This window comes from Enhydra lutris, unplaced genomic scaffold (genome assembly GCF_002288905.1).
Source record: "Enhydra lutris kenyoni isolate GAN:26980312 unplaced genomic scaffold, ASM228890v2 scaffoldscaffold10, whole genome shotgun sequence".
NCBI classification, from domain to species: Eukaryota; Metazoa; Chordata; class Mammalia; order Carnivora; family Mustelidae; genus Enhydra; species Enhydra lutris.
The window spans coordinates 30620299-30641645 of NW_019154094.1; the positions used below are offsets into that span (position 1 = coordinate 30620299).

At 38.2% G+C, this 21347-nt stretch overlaps 1 protein-coding gene across 1 annotated transcript in view; it reads right to left on the reverse strand.

The window, feature by feature from the left end:
- The window catches only part of LOC111144100 (contactin 3), a 247201-nt gene that overhangs the window by 148689 nt on the left and 77165 nt on the right, over positions 1-21347 (reverse strand). The window contains exon 4 of the mRNA XM_022498228.1: positions 4813-4908. Coding sequence (XP_022353936.1) covers positions 4813-4908 — 96 coding nt within the window. The remainder of the gene's footprint in view (positions 1-4812; positions 4909-21347) is intronic.

A 21347-nucleotide genomic window follows, 5' to 3' on the forward strand; every position in this document is an offset into this window, starting at 1 on the left:
AGATAAAACCATGATTGCTGCTATGCTTGGGACTCTAGCCCCTTTATTTCAAGGGCAACACTGAAAGGGTAACCCTCTTACATCCAGGACTTAGAAAAAAAAGGAAAGATAAGAGTTTTAGGAGACATTAAATATATAAAAATCTGTTCAAGACCAGGAAGGCCACCAAACAAGGGCATCAATCTGAGTGAAGATCATCTTGAGAAAGACTCTTTAGTCGTGAATGGAAGAAAAATAAAGTGATGTCCTCAGTGGAGAGGTAATATTTTGGTTCTCAAACTACAAAACATATTCTAATGTTTAGGACAAGAAACTGGCTAGGGAGAAAGGAAGAGTGAGGGCAGAAATAGTTAACAGGGAAATCATTAGGGACTCCACAAAATGGAAGAGAGAGGCTAGGATTTTGCTATTCAGAGTGTGATCCACGGGCCAGGAGCATCAGCTTCATGAGAGAGATTATTGAAAATGCTGAGTCCCAGGCTCCAACCGAAACCCACTGATTCAGAATCTGCATTTTAGCAGGTCTCCAGTTGATTCATTTGCCATCAAACTCTCAGAAGCCCTGGACTAGCAAATACCTGACTTGGGCATTTGGCTGAACTCTGGGGGGATTTCTGCTCACAAGGACTTTAGGCATTGCTGCTCTGTTGTCTGTTGTGTTTCCATAAACAATGGCCTTGGATATTAAAACTAAACCACGGGGCACCTGGGTGGCTCAGAGGGTTAAGCCTCTGCCTTTGGCTCAGGTCATGATCCCGGGGTCCTGGGATCGAACCCCACATCGGGCTCTCTGCTCAGCGGGGGAGTGTGCTTCCTCCCTCTCTCTGCCTGCCTCTCTGCTTACTTGTGATTTCTCTGTCAAATAAATAAATAAAATCTTAAAAGAAAAAAAACACATAAAAACAGAAAACTAAACCACTAACTCTGCTGCATCTGATCTGAAATGTCAAAAGCCTTTGGCTTAGGATAGTGACACTTTCACTAAGTACTCTGTCCCTTTGTACTACAACCATTTAGAGAACGGCACCTGGGGGCTGGTTCAGGCTGCACCATAACAGAAGGAGCCATGGCCCAGGACTCAGGCATTGAGGATCTAATTCTACTTCTTCAGAGTTCTATGATTTTAAGAAGACGACTTTCTCTCCAAGCCACACTTTGTGAACTCCCAAACTGTAGCGCTGAGTAACAGCTGGGTGGCTCAGGGCTGAAGTTTCCTTTCTAGCCTCCTGCTTCACCCATCATTTATAAGCAAGGAGTGTGGACTCAAGGCATTCAGGTACTGGCTGGGTGAGAGCTGAGCTCCTTGGCATCTCCAGAATGGAAGCTTCCTGACCCTTAAATTGTCACTCAACCAGTTCCTCTCCATACTTTTAACCAAAAGAATCTTCTAGCAGATGATTTCTAAGAAGAGCTATCACACTGTTTAGCATCTAAGGAGAACTCCATAAATACAGGCTCTTAGAACTAGGAATATTATTTTTACTATTACTATGATTATGATTATTTTGCCATTATGTGCCTCCTCTGTTAGAGTATGGCTCTGGTAAGGAATATGGTGGATGAACAGACTATGAAGGTGTCTTCAGTAATCAGAAAATAACAACATAATTAAACATTTCCAGTCCCTGAGGAGAGACCCAGAAGAAATGGGAAGAAGTGAATGAAGATAATGCAGAATGGTGAAGACAGAGAAAGGCAAGTGCATGTCTCCTAGGGACACAGGGTGGGCCATGGGCACCACATACCACGTGACTGATAAGCCCTGGTGTCACAGCTTCAGCTGTTTTGTGACCTACTTCACACTGTTCATCGAATTACAACTCCCTAAGTCAGTAAGGGCTGGGAAGCACGGCTGGTATCGGCTGCTGTGGCTGGAGTTTGCTCTCATTTGTCAGAGCCTGCACCTGTCTGGTTGACACCCAGGGCATACTGGTTTTTAGATGCTTAGACCTCTAGAAACAAAGTTTCTAGTGATTTCTCAAAATGCCTTTATAAGTGACCAACTCTAAGAAAAAGGATTCTTTTAGTCATCTCATGAATGTGTGCATTTATTCGACTAATATTCACTGACTACTTGTTACACCAACCAGCCTTGTGCTGCTTGTTAAATGCTTATTAATTTATTTTCATATGTGTGGACATTCACTTTCCCTTGGGCACTCGGGTGCAGAGCCAACAGTGACTTGGGCTCTGTCTTCAAGGAGTTCACAGGCCAATGTGTCAGGGCAGTGGATGTAAATTGTGAATATCTTAGCATTAGGTAAACTTGAATCAATGAGAATCCTGTTTTCAGTATCTAAATCTGACACATGAGCCCTGACCATTTCCTGCATGATCTAGCACTGAAGAAGGCATGCTTTTGTTCACTTCTTCATAACCGTGTGCATGGTATGGCTTCTTCAGTGCTAACGTGTCATATCCGGGGCAGTTTCTTTCCGTTTTCATCTACAGTCCTACTTGACTTCCACAGTCGCCCCAACCTATGTGCTCTAAAAAATCAGAAGAGAAATAAGGAAGTCACCAACAGTTCTCCAGTTGCATGATATTAGAAAAGATTCATCTTTTGGAAATGTTTCATCCAACAGCTTAATCAATGGAGAGGTCCTGCCTTTGTTATCAGCAAATATATCTAAGTGTAAAAACACTTAGAGATCACTCAGTCAGGATCTTAAATCAGGCCAACATTTCTAAAACTCATCATAAACAAGATGTTCCAACTGTTATTTTACATTTGTTTTAAAAATAAACTTATTTTTATACTTCCTTACTATGTGTAGTTCTAACCATTAATTCTTTCTCTTTTTTTTTCTCATAGCAAAACCCTCTTTTCTTGTAGAAAATATGTTTCTCGTCCCAGTGCTTATCAATAGACAGCTGACCCCGACCTCCTACTGCAGGAACCATCCCCTAATGGTGATTAGTTAAAACCAAGAGCCATTAAGCAACAGGTGTCTGGTTCATTAGCATCTCTAGCATTAGGGACTACAAGAGCTTGGAGTTGTTGAAGGCCACCTTTGACACCACAAGGATTCTACGTTACATGGGATCAACACTGAGGGAAGTAGAGCCAAGAGATACAAGGAAAGGACAACTGTTCATGAAATTAATTGAACCTGTGGCTCCAGCAGAATGCCAGACTGGGTTCTCAGAGAGTAGACAATGAGAAGGGGTTTGGGATAAAATATTTTTATCAATGATCAAACCTTATAAAAGGAAAGAAGCAGGAGGAGGACTGGGAAGCAAAAGAAGTCCAACTGTGATATGATCCAACAATGCCCTGGATATTCTGGTGGGAAGCTCTAGAAGGACTGCCCGCCCAAACTCTCTAGTGTTGAGCAGAAAGGGCTGACCTTTTATTCCTACCCTGATGAGTCACCAGATGTGGGCTGCTGCAGACAGGGTGAGACTATGTGCAACTGGCTTTCTATAGTTGAGGAGACTGGAAGGGAGCTAAGACCTGGAGGCTCACTGACCCCATACCCTCAGTGAGGCCACAGGTCTTTCTGGGTGGTGCATCTCCCTGACAACCATACAGCTCAACCAGAGGCCAACTAATCATCCCAGTGATGTGGGGCCAGTGATCTCCCTATTTTCTTCAAACCAGTTTGAGCTCAGTTATTTAACCTGCATTCACGAGACTCTGTTTCCCTTCAAAGTTAACATTTCTTTGGGAAGTCAGGACTCCAGAAAATATACATTACTGAAGTAGATTGAGGAGTCCGAAATAAAGCTATACCTCCAATACCATGGCAATCATGTCTGCTAGTCAAGCCCCGCACTTGCAATATTCTCTTGGCTCATACACTTCAAGTGCCCAGATAGCCAAGATGGGATATGTTTGTTTTATTGGACTGAGGGTTTTGTGATTAAAACTGACTGGGGAGAAAAGACCTGTATGTCACAAAACAAATAAATCCATCATATTTTCATTTGAATAAACTTCACTGTGATGGGAAGACTTCTCAGTTTTGCCTCTGGTCAGAAAGATCCTCTCTAACACATTTATTTCTCAGTAATTCCCATCCTCTCAAGAAAAGAATAGTTTGTTTCTCCAAGAACAGTGATTTATATATTAATAATGCCCTTTTTGTTCCTGCAAATGACCAAGTTTGCAGGAGTAAGCATGAGAGCAAAATCAAACCTATACTCCAGGCTCTTACTGGGGAGCAGTGCTTATTGAATTATTTTCATACATGCTGAAGTTCATTTTCACTCAGGTAGCTAGTCTGTTAAGCTTCTGAACTTATAGCAGTATTTCAATTTATACCAATGTAGCATAAAATTTGTAATTCCAACACCCCGATGACAAAGATGCGAGTACACATACACACATCATTTTCATGTGTGTATCATACATAAAAAGATCAAATAGCATATATTAATCATCATGTTTAAGTGTGTATATGAGAGATACAGAGAGGGAAGGAGAGAGAAAAAGAGAGGGAAAGGGAGAGAGACAGAGAAAGAAGGAAACCACAAAGATTTCACAAAGACTAATTATGTCATGGTCTTAAATTAAGTAACAAATGATATGGCATAAGAAGCCCTGTTCAGCACCATTAGGTAACTGAAACAAACTTGATCTCACTTGCCTTTACAACACTTCTTGCTGTAATAAATTATGTTTATAAACTTCTCTGGATGGACTCTTTTGTAGAGTTTCTTACATTCCAACTCAGCTGACAGAATCCAATACTTGGGTTATCAATTTTCTAAGGGTAATTTAAGGGAGCAATAACATTACATATGCTGTAGGTCTTGCACTGAAACTTACTCAATAAGTATAAAAAACACAAACAGACAACTTCTCACCTCCGGAGTGTGGCGGTGGGCCACAGAGCAGGACGACTCCCTGGCCTTCACGCACAGACACCGTACTCCTCATTTTAGTTTTAAAATTTTCAAGATCTGATTTGAAAACAAAACAAAATGGAATTTCAGAAAGGACAATACAAATTCAAATCTTCACACAAAGACAATCCATTCTTTTGCAGGATAATTTTTATAACCCTTTCTCAGGAATCTCAAGAGGAGAACATTTGCTTGGAGAAGGAAAATTAGGATTTTGATTTCATTATTAAGGCTTCTTAGTAATTCAGCAATATGATAAAACGATATACCCATTAATCCTGTGGTGCTGGAACAGTGTCAGAAATGGCCTGGGCTATCCCAAAGGATGAAGCATAGTGGAAAGAAATAACCACACAGTAAGACTCAAAGAAGGACATGAAATATCTTGAACCAAAAATATACATAAACCGATATCCACATTTGCCACAGTGATTCATCACCTCTTGGAGATGTGTAACTTTACCTTTTAACGAAAGCCAGCGATTCATGAATTTCTCTCCCCCAATTTTTTTTATCATAAGTAGCCTAAATAAATTTTATTATACCTAGAAATATTGTTGTTATTCACAAAAAGAAGCGAAAACATTCAGATTCTGGTTACAAGTCCTATCTGTCCCATGTCTGGAAGGGTTCCATACAGGACGTGTATCACTGAAAATCACCACCCCGGTAGACTTCAAAGGATCACAGTAAATTAGATCCTCCTATTCCTTTACGTATGCAGCTGTGAAAAAATGAAAATCATTTTTACAATTGTCCAAAGACTTTTTCCCCCATGTTTTTAATAAAGCAATCAAAGCAAATGCTATTTTGATCAGCAGTGATAATTTTTTCAAATTGTTAAATCTCTTCCAGCCACAGTCCAGGACAACAAATTCTGATTCTCATTCTCCAGCATAAATTACAGAAGGGAGAAAATTATGTTGGTTCATTCTGAACAAAGCTTAAGCCTTTGGGGAAAGAGGAAGAAAAAAAAATCTGTTTCTTTGAACCCAAAACTTGTGAATTCCGCCGCTAATATACTCAGTGGTGTCACTTTCTGTATCAGAACAATTGCACTGTCAATTCGTGAAAGAATACACTCATTTCATAGCTCTTAAGGGTTCATATAAATTGCCTGTGTGGTAAGGCAGTGTGTCTACTTCAGAACACAACTAGGAAAATTTCAACCCTGCCTTGAAAATGTAAAAAGTCAAATAATTATCTTCAAACTGATAAAACTACAGACTGTAGACAGCTATGAATATTCTAAGCACCTTAAATCAGCCTATCAGAGGGAAATAAGAAGGTCTACTTGTTTCACTTTAATGTTACTGAAAAGCAGCATTAAATTACTAGGTTATAAGCACGGAATAAAGCTATTCAGCAAAACTCGCTATATGTGCCCATAAAAGAAGAAAAAAAAAATGTGTTTCTGCACTTTCTTAACAAAAAGTTTCCCTACAAAAACGATAGGGTAACACGGTATTATATTATCTTAAATGTGTAACTAAAATGCAACATAGTGAAAATATTAAGGTTCCTGATACACGCCTGAGCTGGAACTGCAAACCTAGACCATCCAAATGTTTTCCAATATCTAAATGGGGAAGTGCATCATATCAGAACATAGCCTGTACATGGAAAAATAATAACAAATGACAATTTTTGGCAACCAAGTATGTGTCATCATTGCTGATTTCTTATCCAATTCTTGTTTTATTCTGTTACATAAATTCACACCATGGAAGTGATTCATCACTGATTTTAGCTCGAATATGCAAAAAAAGGATAAAAGAGTTCTATGGAAACTAATAATGTCTCTTCTCCCCTAGAGGTAAAAAAATCCCTTTTGTTTAAAGCACTAATGGGGCCTAGAACAGACCTGCTAATTGAGCTAGACACTTGCATTGATACTGCCTCTAATGCTATACATGGGCAAAGAATTTTATTTTTTGGATACCTGTAGCCAGTTTGTGGAGCAGACATGAGGGAAAGCACAGCAAAATACCTATACTGGCTTCAACATGTTTTCCAGGGCTTTCTTGCTAGCAAATCACGGTGACTACCATGAATTTTTGTTTTCTTTAATACCCAATCCCCTGAATTCTTAGTTCATGTTACTCCAAGCATTGTATAGGACCAACTGTGCCATTATTACCTAGATTCCTATTACAAAGGCAGATACTTGGGAAATCACTTAAAACTAGTAAGTTAGAATGGGATCTGCATTTTTAAGAAGCTCACTAGCTAAAGTCTAAGCACGCAAAATAGAACTTTGTGGCTTCCTACTAAGATATATCAAGTTCAACCCAGATTAAGTATCTTAAAACATTTCATTGTGGAACGTATGAAAATGCCCATGAGGTAAAGAATCTTTGGAACATCCATTTAGCAGCAAGGATGAGAAGTGAAGTAGTCATTTATTGAACAACTATCCACTGAAGACTTCAGCCCGCTGCATGCATATTCTGAAATATAAATCACTGGAGCGTCCTTTCAAGGAGAGCCCTGTATGGTTAGAGATGGACTTGATACCAACAGTGAGAACCTGCTCTTTGCAGAGGTAAGTACACAGAGGAACAAACACTCAACCTAGAGATGGACGAGATGTGTTGAAAGAGCAGCAGTTGGCCAGTCAGATAGAGGGTGGGGCGGGGGATGGAGAGGGAGATTCTGTTCAGACACAGGGATCAACCAAGGAAAAACACTGATGCATAAGAACATCTACTTCAAAACATAGCAAGATTTCCTCCCTTTTGGGGGAAAACTGAAGACTACAGAGATAAAGGTAGCCTAAGTGTGTAAAAAGTTTTAGGTAACTGAATGACCTACTTGAAGGTTATATGTGTCACCCAAACTCAAGTGAAGGCTGTGTAGAATCCATGCTTGGCAAGAACTATATTAGAACAACCTCTCCTTATGAGTCAAAATAAGTAAAAATTAAATCCAGGAATTACTAGATAGAAACTTCTCAGAAATCTACTTTTGTCTCCTTTTCAATTCTTGCAAACTCTGAAATTATTCTGGAACTTCTACTTAGCTTGACTTGAAACACAAACCAAAATGATAAAAAAGCATGTATAAAGAGGTACAGTTACAGGGGTGCCTGGGTGGCTCAGAGGGTTAAGCCTCTGCCTTCGGCTCAGGTCATGATCTCAGGGTCCTGGGATAGAGCCCCACATGGGGCTCTCTGCTCAGTGGGGAGCCTGCTTCCTCCTCTCTCTCTGCCTCTTTGCCTACTTGTGATCTTTGTCTGTCAAATAAATAAATAAAATACTAAAACAACAACAACAAAAAAAGTACAGTTACCATCTGATGGTATAGGACTGAAGGCTTTTCCCTAATGTCAGGAATATGACAAGGATATCCATTCTTACCTAACAGTCTTAGTATTGTACTAAAATGTACTGCAATAATGAAAGAACAAGAAATAAAAAGGATACAGTTCGGAGAGGAAGAAACAAACTACCCCTATTTGCAGATGACACGTCTAAATGGAAAATGAGAAGGAAACTATCAAAAACAAAACAAAATGAAACCACAACTTCTCAGTATAAGTGAGTTAAATAACATAGAAGATACGATTTCTAGACACTAACACTGAACATGTAGAAACCAAAATTAGAAATGCAGAACTGCTTACAACCATTCAAAAAAAAAAAGAAATATTTAGGTATACAGAGAATAAAACATATGCCAAGAGTGACAAGATACTGACAGAAAACAATCAAATTTAAGCAAATGGAGAGCCATACTGTGTTTGTGGACCGGAAGACTCAACATAGTAGGAACTCTCTGCAGACTGATATCTAGGTTTAATGCAACTACTAACCAAAATTCTAGCACATTAAAAAAATTTGTTCTACCTTTATTTTTTGTATGTAAAAGCGCAGACCTTTAGAATAGTTAAGACCATCTTTACTAAGACGACTAAAGTGGAAATAATCACTCTACCTAATACTAAAGCTTATTTTATAGATAAAATGATCAAGCCAGTGTGGTATTAGTGAAGGGCTAGATACACAGATCCATGGAACAAAATAGCCTAGAAATAAACTCATGTAAATATGCTCAACTTAAATTTTTAAATTTAATTAAATTTTTATTTAAATTCAATTAACATATAATGTATTATTAGTTGCAGAGGTGGAGTTTAGTGATTCATCAGTTGCATATAAGACCCAGAGCTCATTATATCATGTGCCCTCCTTAATACCCATCACCCAGTTACCCCATGCCCCCGACTGCCCCTCCAGCAAAGAAAAGAGAGAAAAAGACCTAAACCTCACTCATATATAGAAATGAACTCAAAATGAATCAGAAACTTAAATATAAAAGAAAAAAAAACTATAGAACTTTCAGAGAAATATAAAGGAGAGCATCTTTGGGATCTAGGGCGAAGCAAAGAGTTTTTGATAACAAAAGATTGGACAACAAGTACCTGAATCATTAAGAGAAGACTAATAAACTGGACTTGATCAGAATTAAAAACTTTTGCCTTATGAAAGCTCATGTGAAGAGAATGAAAAGACCAGCTGCACATTGGGAAAAAAAAAATGTTTGCAAACCACTTACCGAGTAAATGAACAGTATCTAGAATATGTTGAGTCCCCTCAAAACTCAATAATAAAAAATAAAACTATTCAGTTAGAAAATGGGCAAGCAACCTGAACAGACACTTCCCTGGAGAGGATATACAGATGGCAAATAACAATGTGAAATTTCAGCATCATTAGCCATCAGGGAAATACAAAGTATATCCCTAATGAGATAGCACAGCATGCATATCTGAATGGCTAAGAATAATAGATGGTGACAACACTAGACCTTGCAAGGATGTGGGGAAACTGGATCATTCCTACTTTGCTGGTAGGAATGCAAAAGTGTACAGCCCCTCTAGAAAACAGCTGTGTGACGACTGTGTCACTCATTTATCCCAGAAAAAATGAAAACATACCTTCACGTAAAATTCTGTGCATGAAAGTTCACACAGCTTTATTTGCAACAACCCTGGACTAGAAATAACCCAGATGTCCTGCAATAGGTCAACGGTTAAGCTAACAGTGGGATGTAGGCATTATGGACTACTATGCAGCAATAAAAAGCAATGAACTACTGATATACCTCTCAACTTGGATGGATCTTCAGAGAATTACGCTGCATGAAAAAATAAAAAATCCTGAATGGTTACCAGCTGTATGATTCCCTTTATATAATCGTTTTTAAATTAAAAATAATTAGAAATAGAGAACACAGTGCCAGTGTTTAGAGAGGTGGGAGCAGAGGTATGGCTGGGGTTATAAAAGGGTACTGTCGGCGATATTGATGGTAGTAGTGGATACACAAACTACATATGTGATAAAACTGTATAGAGTACACGCACACACACACACACACACACACACACATGAGTACAGGTAAAACTGGGGAAATGGAGTGAAAAACAAAGGAAAACTCCAGATCTCCATACTTCCTTTTCTTTTGTTTACTCTTCCTCAATTCCATCCACAGTCTAGAATGCTGTACTATGATATCCCAAAGCTCCAAGCTACACCATGGGGCCAGTATCTCCAAGGGTGGCATCAAAGGGAAGTGTGTAGAGCCAGGAAAGAAGTACACTCCTCATTCAGACCGCTTTCCCTGGGAAAATGCACACGGATCATTCCTAGCATATAAAATAGTCTGCCTTGATGGCAGTCTGTTGGTTTTCTGGATTGAGCAGGTTTTCCATGGACTTCTCAAGGATGTTCCTTTTAGGCTCATCTCCCTAGGCTGTGGAGAGGTAGCCAAGACCATAAGAAATTAGTGATGGATACAAAGAAAGGACTGGAGTGACTCTGGTTTCCTGATACTCGTGTGCCCAATTTGGAATCTGATTCCACTAGCTACTGATAGCTGGTATTGGTTTCTCCATGTAGATTAATTCAGGTAATCACCTAAGCAAGCAGAATATGTGAAATGTTACTGAGTATAACTGAGGGCTAGAATAAAAGTCTACCTCTGCAGGAACTTAAAATTAGCCAAAGAAGGTCTATTATTTCCCAAATGTCAGTTTGGGACACTGTGTAAAGCCAAATTAAATGAGCTTTCTTTATACACGGTAAGTCAGAGACCTTAACATAAAGTAGGCACTGATGAGGTCTCATAAATTGGATGGGTATTACGAGTATCCTGAACATATCCGACCAAAGAATTCTGTGTAGAACATTTTATGGGAAATGCTGGCAAAGGCCATATGTTGAATTAGGTACACATATGTGCAATTGCGTAGGTCATAAATACAAAAAAGGATGACAATAAAAGACTGCAAAATAAAACAAACCATTTTTTCCCTAAGAGGACTAAAATGAAGCATAAAAGTGGCAATATGTTGGAAATTTTGACCAGCTGACTGAATGGTCCTAAAGCTTAAAAATTTAGAGCTCTGCCTCCAAATTCCTTGTTATCATTTGCAATTAGAGCATGAGGAACCATTAAAATCATTATCGCTGAAAATTGCATGTGAACTTTACTACTTGTGTAACACAATTCTACATGACGCTATGAGGTGAAGTGTTCCCTTCTCAATTAAAATGCAAAATATTACCTGGTAGTGATAGTTAAATAAACGGTCAAAAGAACACAGATATAGGCAGTGTGACAGTCTTCCATGCATCATGCTTTAAATGTCTTTAATGTTTAATGTTGAAATACTTAGTGGTTTTTAGTTACCAAATTCAATCATCACCCGAACAGTGTAAATGACAAGACTGATTTTGATAGCTTTTAGTAAAAGAAAGCTGTGCACTCCTATACAAAAGCTAAGAAAAAACTCAATGAACACATCCAGAAAGGCAATAAAAATCAAGATCGCAGTTCCGTTACAGTTTTCATCCTCATCTCCACGGTACCAGGTGTTATAAATAAAAGAATCCCACACAATGATTCAGCTTCTACTACAAGTGGTAGAACTTCAATTAGCTGAAAAATCTCATTACAGCATGCACCACTATAAAAAGAAAACAAACCAACAAACTGTGTTACCATGGATGACCATGAGTTTTCTTCCGTTTTCCTGACACGCACAGAAGCCTCTGGAAGATCTCCCAAATCTGAATATTAAGACATCACTAATTGACTCTCCATCATCTTCAGTATCAGCAAGTCCAAAACATAACCATTATTTTCTGCTCTGTATCCCAACCCCCCAATTCAGTGTCTCCTCTTATTCTGTTCCCTTTATTTAAAATATCAGCCCAGTTCTCAAAACACTTAATCAACTCTGAAGTCCCTAAGGGAAAATTCTACCGTGGCAACAGGTGTGTCTTTGGGGGGAAAAAAAAATGATGCCTTATGTAAAAACAAAGGCTTGTTCAACAAAGTTCAATAGTGTTTTAGTTTTGTTTCTGCAAAAGCAGAGCCTCAGGTGATCGTGTGTGGGAGATGGTCTCAGGAGGTGGGAGGGAAGGGGTGAGGAGAGTAAGAATCTGCTACTGGAGTCCAGGAGGGCTTGACTGTACCGAAACTTCCAAGCTTACAAATGCTGTGCAGAACTGTCATTTTCCAAGATGGGAGTCTGGGGCATTTATACACAGGCTTCCAGCCGCAACAGTGGAGGGTTTTCGCTGAGGGCAGTAATTCCTCCCTACTCGTCAGACCTTTCACTGTGAACTTGCAAGACACTGTCTACCCTCCTGCAAATACCCTGCAAATAAATTAAGGTGGGCAAAGGGGATGTCACACTGGGTCCCCAAAATGTCTATTGCAAATAGATTTCTTATTTTAAACCTGGCCTTTCAAGAGGTTTTAAAACAGGTGTACTCTTAGTTTCTGAGCAGACTTATGTATTCCGTTTTTTTTTTTTTTTTTAAGATTTATTTATTTATTTGAGAGAGAGAATGAGCATGAGCAGGAGGGGCAGAGGAAGAATCAGACTCCCTGCTCAGTGGGGAGCCCAATGCCAGGCTCCATCTGGCACTCCAGGGTCATGACCTGAGCTCAAGGCAGATGTTTAACCACTGAGTCACCCAGGCCCCCCAAATATTCAGTATTTTCTAAGCCTACTTAGCGTATAGGGAAGCACCTAATAAGATCTTAACATCTTCAGGAAAGGCTTCGTGCTTTTTTTTTTTTTTTAAGATTTTATTTATTTATTTGACAGACAAAGATCACAAGTAGGCAGAGAGGCAGGCAGAGAGAGAGGAGGAAGCTGGCTCCCTGCTGAGCAGAGAACCCCATGCGAGGCTCCATCCCAGGACCCTGGGATCATGACCTGAGCCGAAGGGAGAGGCTTTAACCCACTGAGCCACCCACACGCTTTTTTTTTTTTTTTTATATTTTATTTATTTATTTGACAGAGAGAGATCACAAGTAGGCAGAGAGGCAGACAGAGAGAGAGAGAGAGGAGAAAGCAGGCTCCCTGCCAAGCAGAGAGCCCGATGCGGGACTCGATCCCAGGACCCTGAGATCATGACCTGAGCCGAAGGCAGAGACTTATTAACCCACTGAGCCACCCAGGCGCCCCCCCCACACGCTTTTTTAATAGAACTTGGGAATTCTGGCATAGAGGGTGAGTGCCCAGCCCATAAACATAGTCTATAAGACCCTTCCACACAGGTATCCTACAGTTCAGCTTCCCCGTCTCCCATCATTGCATCGCTCTGGCGCCCCCAACTGTCAGCCACATACCCCGTAAGAGTAACAGACTATCTGGATTTCCCTGAGCACAAAATGCTGGTGTAGACATGCAAAGTGTGTTCCCATTTCTTCATGGGTATAGCATACTTTTATTCATCTTCAAAACCAGCTTCAGGCACATAATTCTTTCTTGAAACCCCTGAAATTGCCTCCAGCCTTTCACCCCTGAAGCTCCCATACTTCTGTATTTGTTCATTTTGTTCTCTGGTTTTGGGGGCTGCACTAGGATTAGAGCAATATCATTTTCACCTTTAATATCTCTAGATAACAGCATATTTCATGGCATTGTGTGGGTCATTGATAGAAGTTTAAACTGAATTAGACCATCTTTTAATCATGGCATTTTCTGGAATTTCCATGGCGATTCTCCCTACCCAGTCAAACCCTCTGTGCGTGCCTGTGTTGCAGATTTCTGAACTTTCTATCATGGTGGCCTAGGAAAAGAACACAGGAGTAAGAACACCAGAAATCTCGCCTTTGCTTTATCACAATCAACACCACCAGACTAAAGGAGTATCACTTGATAGCTCTGTGTCTCTCAGCTTTCCACCTGAAAATTGGGGACAACACCTGCCCTTTGAAGTTCACAGGGTTTTTAAAGAAAAGGATCTCTAGCATCACACATGTGCAAGTCCTGTGAAAAAATGAAAAAAAAAATGGGGCACGTGGGTAGCTCAGTTGGTTAAGCATCTGCCTTTGGCTTAGGTCATGATCCCAGGGTGCTGGGATTGAACCAGGGAGTCTGCTTCTCCCTCTCCCTCTGCGGCTCCCCCTGCTTGTGCACTCTGTGTCAAATAAATAAAATCTTTAAAAAATGCAAAAATTCAAAGAAGTGCACACTAGTTGTTATTCCTTCTGAGTGTTTGCCTTTCACCTGTCCCTACTTAAGTCTCTCTCATCGGTCCTCTACGCTTTCAAACATGCACAGATTACCCCACAAAAATATCATCCAATGACCCTCATAGTTGACTCCTGTAAACATCTCCCCACCCCCCATCCTAACCATCTCTCTGTTTCCTCCAAGTTTTACTTGGGTGGAACTCAGGTCTTTGTTCTCTGGAATTAGACAAACCCAGGTACAAATCCCTCCTTTGAGACTCTGGTTGTGGTACAGTACTTCACTTGCTGATTCACACTTTCATCATCTGTACATTGAGGATAATAACAGCAATTATTTCTGCTATATTTGTGAGCAAGAAATAAGAGCACTCATGCCAATTGCTTAACACACTAATTTAGAGGTGTTCAATAAATAAAAGAAGCTATCATTTCTTTACATTTTTTTCAGGAACCTCTACCCTTCTGTCTGTACCGGTGACATGTCTACCAAAATATTGTTTCAAAATGGGCATTTTCTGCTTGCCTTCCAGACATTTTTTGGCTGTCCAATTGCCACCTCATATTTGACATGTCATTTTCTGATGCTCATAATGCCCCTTACAAAAGCCAGTTCCTCTTCCAACTTCCATCTTCCTATCATTGTTCTCTATGACTTCCATATGCAATCTGTCACTTCTCTTTCCTACGTCTTTTCAATTCATTCTATTCAATCATGCTCATTGTTCTACAAAGCCTAACCCTCTCTCTTGCCGTTTCTATTTTTTCACTGGCACCATTTGAATTTTGCCGGAATTATGAATGTTCAATTATCTATAGTAGTAAGCATATGACTCCAGTATGCTTGTCTGTGTTTTATACCTCAGCATCCCCAATACTATAAGAATACAATTTATCAACATTGACTAAATGGATATAGGAAGAAATTAAGGGATGAAGAGATTTGCTAGGCTCTCTGATAGAATTTTTCTGAAATTTATCTCACTTAATTTTCAAAAGAGCTCTATTATAAAGACATTATTTTTCCATTTTCCAAAAAGCTGTGGCTCAAATCTATTATGGACTTTGACAAAGGTATTGTCATTATTGATGAGGAAAGTTCCATTGACTTTGGTCTAGTTCTTTTTAACTTCATGTGTGCAGTAAGCCCAGCCAACTTTCGGGCATTTCTTCTCAGCTGTGGTGTCTTCCCTCCCACCCAAACTACCTGTCCTGTACCCAGGACAGGTTTTCTTCATACAACACACCCCCAATTTTCAATACCTGCTCAAAAATCTACATTCATTCCTTATTGTCTAGATGATAAAGTCTACATTCCTTATCCTAATATTCAGTTATTGATTCAAAAGACATGTATGTATATGGATGTGAAGTATGTGTCTATGTCTCAGGTACTGGGATAATCGAGCACAGACTGTCACTTGGGCCATTTCTGCTTCTCAAACTTGAGCCCCATCCTCTACTTTCAACTTATATTATGTTTATGTATCTCAAGGTCTACTTAGAAATGTTCAATCCTATGTGAAGGAAGCATAGTCTAAGAATTCTGAACTATTATGGTAATTGTGTTGTAGATCTGTCTGTCCAAGAGGCCTAGGGCAGAGGGCTGGGACCTCCTCCATCTCTTCTTGTGGCTTTCCACAGACCTCATAGCGCACCTATCCAGGACAAATGGCTTCAATTTAGGCGACATGATCCCTCTATAAAAGGTACTGCCAGCTGTCCAGAGCAAATGGAATGCTTATGCCTAGTATCTATTCTCCACCATGTCCTTCTGCTTCCTTTTATTGTATTTCTTAACAAAACCAATTGCTTGGCTTAGACATTTTGTTGCTGTTGAAATTAAGTTAATAGAGAAATACCAAAGAAAGTTGATGAAATAGGTATATGGAAAGAAGAAAGGAGCTAATGTTTATATACAAATAAAACTTAAAGACTTTTGGAAGACTCGATGAAGAAAATTTACTTTTTTCCAAAAAACTGACACCAAAATAGATGGAATAGATGGAGTGAAAAAACTATAAAATCTTGAAAATACAAAATAAAAATCTTTAGGCTATTTCTGTACCCAGGATGCTTCAGAAGTATTTTTTTTTTCAGAAATATTTTTAAAAAAATTATTACTCAAATTAAAAAAAAACTATAACTGGAAGTCTCAAAAGATTCATATGGGGGTGATTTATCAATAATAAGGTGAACTACTAACATTCAACTTTTAATCAAAGAAGAGTTTTTGACACTGCATTAAAAATTAGAAAACAAAAACAGAAAGCAAAAACACCATATACTATCACATATTCAAAGCAAAAATAAAATTTTCATGATCTATACATACCCTTTTTAAAATAATTACCTGTTTTAAATGAATTTTTCAAACAACCCTGCAACTACTTATCCTGACTGTATCAAGTGAGAAAGCCCCTTATGTATTTAGAAAAAGTAAATGGTGGGTTGTTAAATCAAACAGGAAAATTAAGAATACTTTAATATTTATGCTATTGACAGTTTTGCTCTTCTAGTATATTAGATCTAGAAAAAAACAAAAAAAACACAACTCTCTCTACTTGATTATGGATGCTAATTTCTCCTATAATACTCAAATTTAACACATGAACAGTTAATGTAAACTGAAAAATAAAGTAAATCTTTACTTCTTAAAAGTGTTTTTCTTCTTATTCTTCATGAATTAAAAAAAGTGCTCAGCTTTACCATCAAAATCATAATTTTAAAAACCTGTCTGGCAATACTATAAATCATTTTACTTTTCTTTGAAACAAAGATCTTCAGGTATATCAGAGATTTGAGATAATTCAGAAAATCTGTATAAAAACCATATTTTAAAAGTTAATTTGATTTTACTAGGACCCTAGAAAAAGCCAGTGCTCTTACACAAAACATTACTACATGAAGAAAGCTGAGTTTTCAAGATTATTACAATGTTAATATTCAAAATTAACCATCATGTTGGAAGTACCATCAAGGAATTTTAATAATTAGTAATATGAAGATATACTGGGTCCCCTCATTTAGGAACACATACTTGCCCATTTGAAGATTTAAAAAAAAAATCACATAAGCTGACAATATTCTGAATATGGGACCCGTGTAATACCTCAATGTAGTTACCTTAATTATGTTCTCAAACATTTTTAAAAAGCTTTTTAACAGTCTAAATTAAAACGTGTCCGTGGCTTCTTCAGCAAAGAATTTGAACTTATATTTCAGCTGGAGTATCTGCTACTAAAACTAGGTCTATGATTTCATACAAATTCTCAACCTCTTTGAAGCACTGATTCTTCTGAAAAATTAAGATTATCTGAAAAGTGCAGGTATGAGAAAATATGTATGAGAAAATAAATGCAAAATTCTTGGAATATATGAGGTGCTCAGCGAGTTTTAGCACACTGCTTTCTGTTCCCAGGCAAGGACACACCCTACATATCTTCTCCTCATCTTTCCAAATATACATTATTCAAAGCCCCGCCAACATTCTTCCTTCTCTTTTGAAGCCTTCAACTATTACTCCATTTTGTCTATACTTAGCCTTTGCTTTTTATAGGTCTGACTCTCTCCCCGGGATCATCATAATTTCTATTGTTTCCCCCTCACAACTAATGGAGTAGTTGCTAAGTAATATTTGTTAAATTCAACGCATGAAATGAGTTTCAAAATCTCCTAATCTTTGGTACCTGTAGCTGGCTGAGTAGGTCACTGAGACTGTTTATAAATGTCACAGAACAGTTGCCTTTAACGTACATATGATTTTAGCAATGAATATATGGTGTTACATTATATATTATATTATATTATATTATATTATTGACAATATATTGTACCATCATAGGAATACTAAAAATAAAAACAAACTAGCATAATGCAGTAACTCTCTGAACACTAACAGGAAAAAATGTCAAATATGGAATCCTTACACTTATTTACAAATAGTTATTTTTTTAATGATTCACTCAGCAGCACATTTCCACACTAATAGCAAGGCTCATAGGTGAGAGAACTCCTAGAGTCTGGCATTCAAAGATCACCCTTGCTACACAGAAAGAAGCTAATTAGGTTTATTTTTTCTTTAATTATATGATCACTTCATACTGAAAATTCTCATTAAAATAAGAGTAAGAGACATCAAAGATTACTTATGGATTGCCTGAAAAAAATATTTACCCAGTTCAGTTTAAAGGACTGAAATGACTTTAGAAGTGCATGAACCTCTAGAGACTCATGTATTTTATCTTACATGATTCTCAAAAAGAAAAAAAAATCTGTGAGATAGGCAATATATATCATTATTCCCAATTATAACAGCAAATCAAGGCAGTGAGAGGTTAAGATTTTGCCCAAAGTCACACTGCTAATTAACTGTCAGAGGTGGGCTGATGGTGCACCCTCTGATTTCTAATACAGAGAAGGAAAAAAAAAAAAAGGGAGGAACATCACATCCAAATTAAAGTTTAAGCTTCTAACTCTTTTTCTGTGAAACCCTACCTTAGGAAATTGGCATGAATAATATTTGTGCAATTTGAAAGTCACATTTAAGGTATGTTCATTCTTTCAAACATTCACTCAATTATTCCACAAATTTATTAAGTGCCTACAAGACTGTGGATGAAAAGATGTGGTCCCCCTCTGGAAACTTGCCAGCTGGCTCCTTGACCACATGGTGGCTTGGTTTCCTCTTTCTCAGAGAAGGGATACCCACCTGTCCAGGAATCCCTTGGGGGTCTGATATAGTGATCAAAGGCACTGATCACTGAAACAGGGTTTTTAAAAATGTAAACAACAACACTGTATTTAGATGTAAATCCCCCCCCGCATCACTCTCTATAATCTTATGTAACTTCATATTTTTTCAGTCATTATACACTGTTGTATGTAAGGTGTATTCACTGTTTACTTTAGTACAGACCTCCTCCCCCCATCCTGTCTAGAAAGCTTCAAAGGACTACACTTTTTTTCCTGCTTTATTTTTATATCTCTGGCACACATAAGGTGTTTTGCATATATTATGTATTAAGTATATAAATGGATGTTATCCTAGGATTTCAGTAAGAGATCTCACTCTCATATACCTGCACATTAACCTAAACAAAACAGCAATAGAAGACTGGTATTATCTTAGAGCACTAGCTTGCATAGCTGATTTCTCCTGTTCTGCAGTAGATCTCTTGAATTATTAACTTAAAACTTACAAAGCAAATAGCTAGGAAAAAAAAAAACCTCCCACAAAACATAATTGTGAAATTTGAAGAAATGTATACTTTTCCCTAACTTTAACACTGCGTCTGACTTACTGTGTCATGTACAGCAATTTTAAAACTTTTATAAACAACAAAAAAATGTAGTAATTGACAATAATGGGGAATAATAAAAAGTTACATTTTTAATAATGACTTCTTACTAATTTTATGAGGTCTTTGAAATTTTTAACCCAGGAAAAAAAACAAGCTATTATACAGTTATTTAAGAAAATAAGGCCTGTATTATTTTGTCATTTTAACACCATACTCTAAAATAAACTAAAGAGTAATAGATGGATCTAAATATTATGATAGCCTGCTTTGTTGCCATGGAAACATCACTATCAGTATATCTCTGAATATGCATTTCCCTGTGTCTCTGGCTAAGCAAACAAACACGGATTCATACTACTTGTTTTCTTTATAAGTTATTTGAGATCCAGAATAAGCAAAAAAAAACAAGAATGCAATTTTGTGCTTCAGAAATGCATTACACATGACATTAGGTGACACATGGATCCATTAGTCTAGTAGACTCCCCACCCTTTAGTACTTAAAGAGCCCCTGAAAAAGGTTTCTTGGTTTAAATTTTTAAAGCACAAAAATGTACACAAATTAGAAAGCAATTAGGGCAAATGTGCTGATGTGCAGGGTAAAACAAAGTGAAAATGGGAAAAATGTAAATATAGTATTGTCAGAATAAATGTGCCAACTTATTAAACAAGTGACATATTGTCCTTTGGACCCATTTGTTTATTAACAATGCCAGAAATCATGATGCTCGCAGGAGAAATGCACTCATCAATGCTATGTATGTTTCTCTCCTTAAATACTCTTCTGCATTTAGCTGATGTGATCAATTAGGCTACCATTGTCATAGAAAATATTGCCCTACAAGTATATATTCCATAAATCTGATTTTTTAAACACTGATGTCTCCATATTCCTGTTTTTTTTTTGTTGTTGTTGTTGTTGTTGTTGTTGTTTTTGCTTAATTAGTAAAATTAGATGGGAAATGGATCTGAATCCTGATTATGGAAATAGAAAGGACTACTTCTAAGGTATAAAATTATGTGATTGATAATGTGTGGCAATTCCGATGAGGAAGAAAAGAAAGCGCTAAAGGAAAGTCCCAAGTTCCTTTAGATGGCTGATGTGGTCCCTTGGGATGTGAACCCTAGCTCTCCGGCAGGATCCCGCCATTGCCCATGGCTCTCCTCCACTTCAGTCATATGGAACTCCTTTCTCTAGGCTGCCTACAGCATGGCTATGTCCTGTTTCCAGGCCTACCTTCTCTTGCTCCTTCCACTTAGCTAACTGCCATTACCCCCTCCAATGCAGCTTAGGGACTATTTCTCACCGGAGGTCTTATTGCTAGGTTCCTTATCACAGTAGAGTGGTTTTACCTACTATGTGAGCTTCATGAGGGCAGGGAATTCTTGAGTAAGACTTGGCACTTAGTAGATGCTGTATTAGTTTCCTAGGGCTGCTGGGTGGTTTAAACCAACAGACATTTACTGTCTCACCATTCTGGAGGCTAAGTCTAAAATAAAAATGTTGGCAGTGCTCCCTGTGATACCGATCAGGGAATCCTTCTTTCCTCCCTCTAGCTGTAGTGGATCTCAGGTGATCTTTGGCCTTCCTTGGCTTGTAGAGGCCATCACCCCAATCTCTGCCTCCATAGTCACATGCACCCTCCTCACGTGTCTCTCTTTTCATGGGTGTCTTCTCTGAAGAACACCAGTCACATTA